Consider the following 13,650-nt stretch of genomic DNA (forward strand, 5'->3'; position numbering starts at 1 on the left):
TCTGGAGACTGGCTAAGCCACTCCAGGACCTTGAAATGCTTCTTACGAAGCCACTCCTTCGTTGCCCGGGCGGTGTGTTTGGGATCATTGTCATGCTGAAAGACCCAGCCACGTTTCATCTTCAATGCCCTTGTTGATGGAAGGAGGTTTTCACTCAAAATCTCACGATACATGGCCCCATTCATTCTTTCCTTTACACGGATCAGTCGTCCTGGTCCTTTTGCAGAAAAACAGCCCCAAAGCATGATGTTTCACAGTAGGTATGGTGTTCTTTGGATGCAACTCAGCATTCTTTCTCCTCCAAACACAACAAGTTGAGTTTTTACCAAAACCTTCCAGTTTGGTTTCATCTGACCATATGCCATTCTCCCAATCCTCTTCTGGATCATCCAAATGCCCTCTAGCAAAATTCAGATGGACCTGGACATGTACTGGCTTAAGCAAGGGGATATGTCTGGCACTGCAGGATTTGATTCCCTGGCGGCGTAGTGTGTTACTGATGGTAGCCTTTGTTACTTTGGTCCCATCTCTCTGCATGTCATTCTCAAGGTCACCCTGTGTGATTCTGGGATTTTTGCTCATCGTTCCTGTGATCATTTTGACCCCACGGGGTGAGATTTTGTGTAGATCCCCAGATCGAGGGAGATTATCAGTGGTTTTGTATGTCTTCCATTTTCTAATAATTGCTCCCACAGTTGATTTCTTCACACCAAGCTGCTTGCCTATTACAGATCCAGTCTTCCCAGCCTGGTGCAGGTCTACAATTTTGTTTCTGGTGTCCTTTGACAGCTCTTTGGTCTTGGCCATAGTGGAGTTGGGAGTGTGACTGTTTGAGGTTGTGGACTCTTAAAGAAGAAGTTACAGGTCTGTGAGAGCCAGAAATCTTGCCTGTTTGTGGGTGACCAAATACTTATTTTAGTGAGGAATTTACCAATTCATTAAAAATCAGACAATGTGATTTTCTGAATTTTTAAGTGGGAGAACTTGCACAATTGGTGGCTGACTAAATACTTTTTTTGCCCCACTGTATCTGATATATATTTTTTATTGAGTTACTTTGATGAGCTAACAAAGAAAATAGTAGTAACGTTTTTCAACCAATATATTTCATGATATTACATAAGATATCGGAGGTCTCGAAAGAGACGATCTCTGATTGTTGCATTTATATTTGGGTGGGAATTTAAATTACAAATATACTCATAAGATTATAACATTTCCCCCCCAAAAAAATCTATCTTGTGATGCCTTTGTAACTGGATGACGTATAGCAGCTACAGAGTATTATGACATATGTTCTCGTAACTTAACTTAATGACTTATGTTGCAACTTTGGGACTTTTCTAATATATATACATATTACGAGCACACAACAAAAGCACAGCTACACAGACAACCTGGAGACTACATTTATTCAATGTGTGCTTGGTGGCCTTCAAACATACTCACTGTGAATATCTCTCATAAAATGGGGAACGGACAAGGTAGTAGAGTAAAAGAAAGGTTCTTCTCCTCATCTCTTCCCTCTCCCATCTGTTATCAAATATTCTCTCATGGAGCACTGCAAAGCTAGACACGAAAATAGACAAAAGAAGAGAACAGTAATGCTTCTGTGTATGGTTCTAGAGCGGTCAAAAGACAAAAACAGTGACATACTAAAAAGTCACACTTTGAACATTTGTTATACAAAAGCAACATACCCTTACGACCACAAACTTAAATGTATTTTTAATTGAGATTTTAAGAGATTGACAAACACAAAGTAGCACATAATTGTAAAGTGGAACAGAAATGATAGTTTTCAAAATTTTAAGCAAATCCCCAAAATGTGGCGCGCATTTGTATTTGTCACCCGTCGGTGACAACTGATCACTCTGATTGGCTGTTAGCTAGCGAATCAGCACAGAAGCAAACAAACAACAAAGAAAAAGGTACTGTATGGTAAAAACAAGCTTAGCTAAACCTTGATCATTACTTAAATTTGTTCCTGCTTGTATTATGAATGTCTTCGGGCAAGGTCAGCAGGCTATACGTGCATTTTATTTCATAAAAAACGTACATATACATATATACATACATATATACATGTATATATATATACATATATACATATACACATATATACATATACACATATATATACATATATACATATACACATATATATACATGTATACATATACACATATATATATATACATACATATACACATATACACATATATATACATGTATACATATACACATATATATATATACATACATATACACATATATATATACATATATACATATATACATACATATATATACATATATACATACATATATACATACATATATATACACACATATATATACATATATACACATGTATACATATACATATATACACATGTATACATACATATATATACACATACATATATACATACATATACACATACATATATATACATACATATATACATATATATACACATACATATATACATATATATACACATACATATATACATATATATACACATACATATATACATATATATACACATACATATATATATATATATATACATATATACATATATATACACATACATATATATACATATACATATATATATATATATATATACATATATATACATATACATATATATATATATACATATACATATATATATATACATATATATACATACATATACACATATATACATACATATATATACACATATATACATATATATAAATACATATATATATACATACATATATATACACATATATACATACATATAAATACATATATATATAAATACATATATACATATATATAAATACATATATATATATACATACATATATATACATACATATATACACACACGCGTATGTATATATACAGCGGCTGAAATAAGTATTTAACACGTCACTAAATCTATTTCCAAAGGTGCTATTGACATGAAAATTTCCCCAGATGTTGGGAACAACCCAAGTAATCCATACATAAAAAAAAAATAGAACAAATAAGCTCAGAAAGTAAGTTATGTTGTGTAATAATGTGAAATGACATAGGGACAAAGTATTCAACACGCCCACTGGTATTTAATTAATACTTTGGACAAAAGCCTTTATTTGCAACAACAGCTTGAAGATGCCTCCTGTATGGAGAAACTAGTTGCATGCATTGCTCTGGTGTGATTTTGCCCCATTCCTCCACACAAGCAGTCTTCAAATCTTGAAGGTTCCGTAGGCTTCTTTTATGGACCTTGAGTTTCAGTTCTTTCCATAGATTTTCGATTGGCTTCAAGTCAGGTAATTGGCTGGGCCATTCTAGCAGCTTGATTACTTTTCTTTGAAACCAATTGAGAGTTTCCTTGGCCGTATGTATCATTATCCTGCTGAAATATCCACCCTCGTTTCATTTTTCATCATCCTCGTAGATGGCAGCAGATTTTTGTTAAGATTGTCTCGGTACAATTGCCCATTCATCCTTCCTTCAATAATGTGAAGTTTACCAGTACCATTTGTTGAAAAGCAGCCCCACACCATCATGTTCCCACCTCCAAACTTCACTGTTGGTATGGTGTTTTAGGGTGATGTGCAGTGTCATTTCTCCTCCAAACATGGTGTGAATTATGGCATCCAAAGAGTTCAATTTTGCTCTCATCCAACCAGACTATATTCTCCCAGTATTTAACTGGCTTGTCCAAATGGTGTTCAGCAAACTTTAAACGAGCTTTGACATGCTTTTTTCAGCAATGGGGTCTTGCATGGTGAGCGTGCATATAGGCCATGGCAGCGGAGTGCATTACTCACTGTTTTCCTTGTGACAACAGTACCTGCTAATTCCAGGTCTTTTTGAAGCTATTCACAGGTGATCCTTGGCTCTTGGACAACTCTCCTCTGACAGAAATCTTGCAAGGAGCACCTGATCGAGGCAAATCTATGTTAGTATGATTGGCTTTTCACTTACATATTATGGCCCCAACTGTGCTCACTCCAACATTCAGAAGCTTAGATATGCACCTGTAACCAATGCCATCGTTATATTTTGCAAAAATTTGTTTGCTATGGTCTTGAGACAGCTCTCTGCTCTTACCCATCATGAAATGTGTCTTGACTCACACCTTGCCAATGAGACCTTTTTGTAGACCATCAATTAGGACTGAACCAGCTGATACTCATTTGCACTGACAAGAGGGCTGGATTGCCGTTTGATTATTGATAGATTTTAGGTGTTCTCTTGGCTTTTCATGCCTTTTCGCACCTCCCTTTCTTCATGTGTTCAATACTTTTTCCCTGCGTCATTTCACATTATTACACACAACTTAATTTCTGATCTTATTAGTTCTACTTTCTTTGTATGTATGGATTACTTGGGTTGTTCCCAACATCTGGGGAAGATTTCATGTCAATATTTAGTGAGAAATGGTGATGCGTTAAATGCCACTGTCAGACATGCAAACGCCAAAGGCATGAAAAAGGTGACCAAAAAATAAACATTGCAGGGAGGTCTGGGGGAATCCCCCGGGTCCCAGCAGAGAATTATTATTTTTTTTAACATAAATTAAGCAATCTGGAAGACTCTGAAGAGTACAATAAGGCAAAATAAGCAAATTTTCTTCACACAGAAAAAACATGTATTTACCCCGCTCAAGTACATGTAGAAATTTAAGATTGTAAATAAATTTGCCTCATTTCTTTGCTTTTTTTGTTCTGGCCTCTAATTTGAGCCAGGCCCATTTCCACCTGCACCTGATGTCTGTTTCAAGCTGTGCCACATGAATAGCATCCTCCTCTTTAAGCACTCTCATTCTGGAAAATAATTGACTAAAATCATTGTCTGTTTCACTTCATTTTTCACAATTACCAACTTCAGAAGCTAATCCCAAATGCACCCTCCAGGAAAAATACTATGTACAGTATTTTTCTATTTATTAGCCATTTCTGAATTTGAAGTTAGTTCATTCTGTGTTGTGACATAATCCCTAACATCGCTCCGCCACTTAATATATTTAACATTAACATCCGTAAGGTAATTAGATAATTGTAGGCGCATTTCCGAATTAATACAAGATGTACTAGCGGATCAACTCTTGTCGCCGATGTTACGTGTGCTTCGCGGTTCCACTGGGACCCCAACCATGGCCACGACCCGCAGCACCTCAACGCAAAAATACAGAAGACCAGTGCAACAAATGCCACGCTGGCTGAACTGATGAGAAAAAATGTTGCTGAAACGTAGCAATAGAGGATGTCCGCTCCAGAGGTGGGTAGAGCAGTCAAATATTGTACTCAAGTAAGAGTACTGTTACTAAAAAGTAGTCCTCCCAAAAAATTACTTCAGTAAGAGTAAAAAGTAAACAGTGAAATAATTACTCAAGTACTGAGTAAATAGTGAGTAACTTCAGATTTTTTTTAAGCACAGCATGAACATCAATAAATTAAAAATAACAAAATAAAACGTGAATGTGCAAATTGTGATATTGCTGTGTGTGTGCGTGCACAACCAAAACCACAAAAAAAAGTCTTCAACTTTCTGCAAGGTGTTTTCTCAAGTTATAAGCGTGCTGAAATATCCACGTTTGGGCAGACAGTGCCAGAAAAAAAATACTAAAATACATGAAAGCTGTTGTTTTTGTGTGTCTAAATGTAAACACGCCGAGTAGCGCGCCGTTGCCTTCACGGTAACGACGACCTTCCGAACATGGCTGCCACGTAAGCACGACGATCAGCCGGGCTGGCTTATCTAGTGTTATTACCTATGCCCGGGAAGCCCAATAAAAGACGTTGTGTGAGGTCATGTGACTTTCTTGTATCATTTGATTGGTGAACAAGACTTAAACGTCACTAGCGCTTAAATTGGATTGGCCCAAACAACGGCCAATGCGGAAGTCGAACTCGTAGTCTATATATATATATATATATATATATATAAACTTGAATATATTGTCCAGATAAGAGAACAGCGTAGTGCAAAAGAGACATTTACAAACCTGGAAAGTTCTAGACCTGCGGAGACAAGCCATGGCTTCCAGGACAGTTTTCCGCACAGTCCGAGGCTGAATACTGCAGTCAGAAAAGATGTTTTAAGGACAACTGTCTAAAAAGGGCTTCAACAGAGCAATCAAATGTTTTCTAAATGATAACTTCTATTGTAAAGGTTTTTGTCTTATGTGACCATGGCTTGTTTGTAATGTTCTTAAGTTAAGTGCATCAACGTTAACCCAAACTTATCAACAACACAACATTTATTCAGGATTTTACAGCAACTGTCAAGATGCGAAGACACTGAGATCATTCATCCATTCTACATTTAACTGCTCTCAGACAAACCTTTTAATTTAATACAAGTCAGCTTGCAGTTCTTTGCCACCTCGAGGTCAACACAATTAATGCAGGAAACCTCACTTACAGGACAACCAAACTGACCAAGGGATGTTGGGAAAACCATTTATCCATTTTCTATCCTGCTTATCCTCATTTGGGGCACGAATGTGCTAAATCCTATCTTGCCTGACTTTGGGCGAGAGACGGGGCACAGCCTGGACTAATGGCCAGCCAATTGCAGGGCACATATAGACAAACAGCTATTCACACCCACATTCACAACTCAGGACAATTTAGGTCATGGCCATCCAACTCAAGGACCGGGGGCCAGATCCGACCAGCCAAATCTTTTTATGTGGCCCTCTAGATAATGTGTGTGTCCTTCACATTTCTTGCTAAATGGATTGTCGGCAGAAAAGCCGTGCCAAAATTGCAATTTTTCTGACAAGCATCTTTTTTCCCCATTCTTAACATAAATTGGACTATGGTTGAATCCTAAAATATTTGCTCGCCACTAAATATTTTCCACAATTTTAGCTCTCAAATTCAATTTGTTGTTAAAAATATACACAAATTGCATGGGGCAATCATGTTCAGTATATGTAATAATACGCAGAGAATACTGGCAGACAGCTCTCATCCTTTGTCCTGTAAGTTTGAGCCTCTTAAGTCTGAAAGACGCTACAGAGCTCCACTGGCCTAAGGCACTTTAAAAAAATTTTTTTATTACAAATGCCGTTACGATCCTGTACTCAACAAAGTGACTCAACCACACTTATGCCCTTAACTGCTCCAGTCCGATGTTTTACTCATTTTACCTTTAGTTTTATTCCTCTTCATGATATCTTACTTCAGTTATGAATGCGTTTATTTTAAGTTGTATTTCTGTCAATATCTGTATTGTAGCACTCTTTGAGCCAAATACAATTTTCCACCTTGGTCAACAATAAAGAATTATTTGTATCCATTCTATTCTATTCTAATATGATGACATGATTATAAATTTACAGTGCCACCAGAAAGTATGTGAATACTTCACGTTTTCCACATTTTGCTATGTTAGACTTATTCTAAAGCTGAGTTGAGTATAGTTTTTTATTTTTAAAACATCTACATAAAATATCCCATAATGACAAAGTAAAAACAGATTTTCAGACATTTGTGTAAATTTATATAAAATGTAAACATTCAAACAAGTATTCACACCCTTTGTTATGACACTCAAACTTAACCTCAGGTGCATCTGATTTCCACTGATCATCCTTGAGATGCTTCTACAACTTGAATGGAGTCCACCTGTGGTAAATTCAGTTGATTGAACATTATTTGGAATGGCACACACCTATATAAGGTGCCATAGTTGGCAGTGCATATCAGAGCAGAAACCAAGGAATGAAGTCTAAGCAATTGTCTGCAGACATCTGAGACCGGATTGTGTCGAGACACAAATCTAGGGAAGGATACAAAAGAATTTCAGCAGCATTGAAGGTCTCGATTACTCGGAAATGGAAGAAGTTTGTAACTACCGGGACCCTTCCCAGATCTGGCCGTCTGACCAAGCTGCGTAACCGGGGAAGAAGGGCCTTGGTCAGACAGGTGAACAAGAACCCTATGGTCACTAAGGCGGAGCTCCAGTGTTCCCTTACGGAGATAGGAGAACCATCCACAAGGTCAACCATTGATAACGCACTCCACCAATCAGGCCTTTGTGGTAGAGTGGCCGTATGGAAACCACTTCTCACTGAAAGGCACATGGCAACCCGCTTGGAGTTTGCCAAAAGGCACCTTCAGGATTCACAGACCTGCAGAAACAAAATTCTCTGGTCTGATGAAACCAAAATAGGACTTTTTGGCCTGAATGGCAAGCGTCATATCTGGAGAAGAAGAGGCACTGCTCATCACCTGGCCAACACCATCCCTACTGCGAAGCATGGTGGTAGCAGCATCATGCTGTGGGGCTGTTTTTCTGGTGAAGGAAACTGGGCAACTGGTCCGCATAGAGGGTAAGATGACAGCTGCCAAATATAGAGAAATTCTTCAAGAGAACTTGCTCCAGAGTGCTCTGGAACTCAGACGAGGGTAGGGGTGTCAAACTCATTTTTGTCGCGGGCCACATTGTAGTTATGACTGTGAACCCATATAAAATAGTCTCATATAATGACATATACACAACAAATGATAGATAACTAGTTTTAAAACCAGAAGCCAATACAAAATGTTCAACTATTATTACATTTATTTAAAAAAGGTGATGGTAACATAAAATGCTTGCAATATGTCAATATTATACAAGACACCAATTTTGGTATTCTCACAAGAGACATGAAGTCGACACATGATTTCCTTTCGCGGGCCACATAAAATGATGTTGCGGGCCGGATCTGGCCCCCGGGCCACCAGTTTGACACATGTGGACTAGGGCATCGATTCACCTTCCAACACGACAATGACGCAAAGCACACAGCCAAGATAACAAAGGAGTGGCTTCAGGAGCAGCCTGTGAATGAGTGACCTAGCCAGAGCCTGGACTTGAATCCAAGCCAACATCTCTGGAAAGACCTAAAAATGGCTGTCCACCGACGCTGTGCCCATCGAACCTGACTGACCTTGAGAGGATCTGCAGAGAAGAATGGGAGAAAATGCCCCAAAACAGGTGTGCCGAGCTCGTAGAGACATACCCAGGAAGACTTGAGGCTATAATTGCTGCAAAAGGTGCTTCAACATAATATTAAGCCAAGGGTGTGAATACCTATGTACTTATTATGTTTAAATATTTCCATTTTCAATAAATTTGCACAACTGTCTGAAAATCATTTACTTTGTCATTATGGGATATTTTATGACGATGTTTTAAAAATATATATATATATCAGCTTTATAATAAGTCTGTAACATGGCAAAATGTGTAAAAAGTGAAAGGATGTGAATACATTCCGGTGGCACTGTATATGGGTTTCACAGTTGTAATAGCCCTCTGAGGGAAACCAGCACCATGTGGCGTGTGACCAAAATGAGTTTGACACTCCTGATTTACTCTTCTGTGAACCTAACATGCATGTTTTTGGAATGTGAGCAGAAGCTGAAGTACTGTGAGAAAACCAACGTAAGCAAGCGAAGAACATGCAAACTCTAATGAATAATGTACTTTCTGTGTTAGAATTGGAGTCAAAGTCTCATTCAACCTCATACAGCACTGATTATCACATGAATAATTGTCACATTTACAGCCAAATGGAAAGAAAAAATAAGAACACAGCAACATATTACACAATTGTTTTAAAACCTCACTGTGGTCAACGTGATCATTCACTTATGAATAAAAGTCAAATTGTTGTTGTTTTTTCTGACCACTGAACTACTGATGATGCACCTCCATAAAATGTTTGAGTATCAAAATGTTTGTAAATTCAGTCATTTTCATAGTTTGTTTTTGTTTGTTTCCCATTTTTATCAATGGGATAGTGAATATAATTTTTTTTAATGTAATGTACTCAATTTCTCAAGGGAAAATTAAATCTCACACTACTGTACTGTTTTTGTTGCATACCACACAGAGAACACAATCACACACACACTCAAGTCAAGAATTAAAGGTGCGCGCAAACAGTGCTACACTTCTTGAGCCGGAGGTTTGGGGACGGTGCCTTGCTCAAGGGCACTTTCACAGTAGCCAGGAAGCAGACAAGGATCCCTCCAAAAACTAGTTGTCGTTTTGCATTTTGTCTGCAGCAGCACTCAAACCATTACCCTACAGCGCCAAAGATCAAGTCCTTACAGATGAGCTGTATTTTACTAGTGTTTTCTATCCCAAAATAACTGATCAAAAACAAATTGCAGAAGTGGGACAATATGGAAGGATACAATGTACAAGAGGTCGACTGATGTACACAGTCTCGGCGATGGTCTCCTGTAGCCTCAAGGGTGTCGGTTTTGTGTGGACCTTCTCTTCCTTCAAGTTTCGACTCCTCTTCTTACTGGCTGCTCCCCACTGCAGAGGCTGCACAAAGGGAGCTGCGACATCATGGAGAAGTGCCAAATTTGAAAATTAGCTAGTGACAGATTTTAACTGACAAGAGCTTGTCCTAACAGTTTTGACTGTCGTGTAACTATTTAACAGCGATATTAGACACAGCTTGTATGAATGATGCAGTACAGTTTCACACAACTGTAAAGAACAACCATTCAATTCTATGAGAAAGTTACCCCTTGCTATTACCCCTTGCTATATCGCGGTTCACTTATTGCGGATTCAGTGCATCGCAGATTTGAGGGGGGAGTCAGTGTAATCCAGTTACTCACATGCACATCTCTGATACATTTAGCTTTATTGGCTATGTGATTAAACCTCTTAGCCAATGTGGTTAAGCAGTATAAAAATCTCCTTGCCACACTTGTGTGTAGTTAGCCAAAACATCACGTGTTTATGTGGCTAAACCTTTAGCCACACTGAGCCAGTCCTCGTCACTGGGAGGGAAGCAGAAAAGCCTTAACGATGAGGGCCAAATTAAAAATCAGAATCAGAATCAGAATCAGAATCATCTTTATTTGCCAAGTATGTCCAAAACACACAAGGAATTTGTCTCCGGTAGTTGGAGCCGCTCTAGTACAACAGACAGTCAATTTACAGAAGACTTTGGAGACATAAAGACATTGACAAAAAACAACAACAAACAACAATTGTGCAAAAAGATGCAGAGTCCTCAGTTCGAATGGCTAATATCGCAATAGTCCGGTGCAATGACCATTGTGCAAAGGGCACTGAGACTTCAAGGAGTGTATGCGGTTTAAAGTGACGAGTACTGCGATAATCTGGGACAATGGTTGTGCAAATGTTACAGATACTCCTCAATCAGTGTGCAAATGGAGCAGATGCTACTCTGGCATGAGTGGCCACTATATGCAAATAGTGCAGCACGGCGAGACAACTACAGTGAGTGCACGAGTAATACATAATACAGAAATGTGACAACGAACTCAAGTCAAAAAATTGCCAGCTTGTTGTAATGGAATTGTAAGTTAGCTGTTCAAGAAGTTGATTGCAAGAGGGAAGAAGCTGTTGGAATGTCTACTAGTTCTAGTTTGCATTGATCGGTAGCGCCTACCTGAGGGAAGGAGCTGGAAGAGCTGGTGACCAGGGTGGGGAGGGTCCGAGAGGATTTTGCACGCCCTTGTCTTAGTTCTGGCAGCGTGCAAGTCCTCATGGGTGGGTAGGGGGGTACCGACAATCCTTTCAGCAGTTTTGATTGTCCGTTGCAGTCGGAGTTTGTCCTTTTTTGTAGCAGCACCAAACCAGACTGTGATGGAAGAACACAGGACTGATTCGATGACCGCTGTGTAGAACTGTCTCAGCAGCTCCGGTGGCAGGCCATGCTTTCTCAGAAGCCGCAGGAAGTACATCCTCTGCTGGGCCTTTTTGAGGATGGAGTTGATGTTGGTCGCCCACTTCAGGTCCTGGGAGATTGTAATTCCCAGGAACTTGAAGGTCTCGACGGTTGACACAAGGCAGCTGGACAGCGTGAGGGGCAGCTGTGGCGAAGGATGCCTCCTGAAGTCCACGATCATCTCTACAGTCTTGAGCGTGTTCAGCTCCAGGTTGTGTCGGCCGCACCACAGCTCCAGCCGCTCCGCTTCCTGTCGATATGCAGACTCGTCACCGTCCTTGATGAGGCCGATGACAGTGGTGTCATCTGCAAACTTCAGGAGTTTGACAGTCGGGTTCGCTGAGGTGCAGTCGTTCGTGTAGAGAGAGAAGAGCAGCGGAGAGAGGACACAACCTTGGGGCGCCCCAGTGCTGATGCTGCGTGTGGATGAGGTGGCCTCCCCCAGCCTGACCTGCTGTGTCCTGCCCGTCAGAAAGCTGTAAATCCACTGGCAGATGGCAGGTGAGACGCTGAGCTGGAGAAGCTTGGATGAAAGGAGTTCAGGGATGATGGTGTTGAACGCTGAGCTGAAGTCCACGAACAGGATCCTCGCGTAGGTCCCTGCACTGTCGAGGTGTTCTAGGATGAAGTGCAGTCCCATGTTGACTGCATCATCCGCAGATCTGTTCGCCTGGTAGGCAAACTGCAGGGGGTCCAGCAGGGGACCTGTGACACTCTTGAGGTGGTCCAGCACAAGACGTTCAAAGGACTTCATGACCACAGATGTCAAAGCGACAGGCCTGTAGTCATTCAGACCCGAGATTGCAGGTTTCTTGGGGACTGGGATGATGGTGGAGCGTTTGAAGCAGCATGGAACTTCGCACATTTCCAGTGATCTGTTGAAGATCTGAGTGAAGACTGGCGCGAGCTGGTCCGCGCAGACTTTGAGGCAGGATGGAGACACGTGGTCCGGGCCTGCCGCTTTGTTAATCTTTTGTTGTTTGAAGATGCGTCTCACATCCTGTTCATGGATGGTTAACGCAGAGGTCAGAGGTGTGATTGTGGTCGCGGGTGCGGCCGGGTTGGTGTGTGGTGTGAAACTGTCCTTTTCAAATCTGCAGTAGAAGGTATTCAAGTCGTTGGCTAGTGTGCTATTGTTCTCAGCTTGGGGGGATCGTCGCTTGTAATTAGTCAGCGACTGGAATGCATGCCAGACTGATTTAGAGTCGTTTGCGCTAAACTGTTTTTCCAACTTTGCTGTATAGATCCTCTTTGCAATGTTAATTTCTTTGGTCAGCTGGTTTCTAGCTCGATTATACAGGGCCCTGTCCCCGCTCTGATATGCGTCCTCCTTAGCTTGGCGAAGCTGCTTAAGTTTAGCAGTGAACCACGGCTTATTGTTGTTGAATGTGCGAAATGATTTTGTTGGAACACAGACCTCTTCACAGAAACTGATATAGGATGTGACAGTGTCCGTATATTCATCCAGGCTGCCAGCTGAATTTTCAAAGACACTCCAGTCTGTGCAGTCTAAGCAGCTTTGAAGTTCCATCTTGGCTTCATTTGTCCACTTTTTGACTGTTTTCACTGTAGGCTTCGCACATTTAAGTTCTTGCCTGTACGTCGGTATTAAGTGAATTAATACGTAGTCATCAATCAGGAGTAGGGCTGAACGATATTATTTTTTTTTAAACAAATATTGCGATTACAATTTAGCATGCGATTTTTCGGGAAGAAGTTTATCTTCAATATTATACACTAAATACAAGAGATAAATTGCTCTATAGTTTGACCAACACAACATTGGAATATAGCCACCAAATAACTCTTTCCTGTAGGGCAGGCCTAAATGAATGAATTGAGATAAAGAACAAATCTTAATTTTACTATTGAATTTTAAAAAGAAAAACCTTCCATCACAATTAAATATTGACATTGATTTAACTTCATG

The 13,650-nt window shown here is 40.0% G+C and overlaps 1 protein-coding gene across 3 annotated transcripts in view; it reads right to left on the reverse strand.

Annotated features, from left to right (window-relative positions):
• pex16 (peroxisomal biogenesis factor 16) overlaps window positions 1-13,650 on the reverse strand; it is a 31,710-nt gene that overhangs the window by 1,614 nt on the left and 16,446 nt on the right. Inside the window, exons 7-10 of one of the 3 annotated variants that reach the window (XM_061766215.1) lie at window positions 10,201-10,350; window positions 6,006-6,078; window positions 3,849-3,937; window positions 1,450-1,569 (exon numbers count right to left, since the gene is read on the reverse strand). In XM_061766215.1, coding sequence (XP_061622199.1) covers window positions 3,874-3,937; window positions 6,006-6,078; window positions 10,201-10,350 — 287 coding nt within the window. In that variant the 3' untranslated portion in view covers window positions 1,450-1,569; window positions 3,849-3,873. Of the gene's footprint in view, window positions 1-1,449; window positions 1,570-3,848; window positions 3,938-6,005; window positions 6,079-7,803; window positions 7,900-7,985; window positions 8,298-10,200; window positions 10,351-13,650 lie in introns of those variants that run through there. The other 2 variants (XR_009787513.1, XM_061766214.1) reach the window with 2 other exon arrangements.

Source organism: Phyllopteryx taeniolatus, chromosome 2 (genome assembly GCF_024500385.1).
Source record: "Phyllopteryx taeniolatus isolate TA_2022b chromosome 2, UOR_Ptae_1.2, whole genome shotgun sequence".
NCBI classification, from domain to species: Eukaryota; Metazoa; Chordata; class Actinopteri; order Syngnathiformes; family Syngnathidae; genus Phyllopteryx; species Phyllopteryx taeniolatus.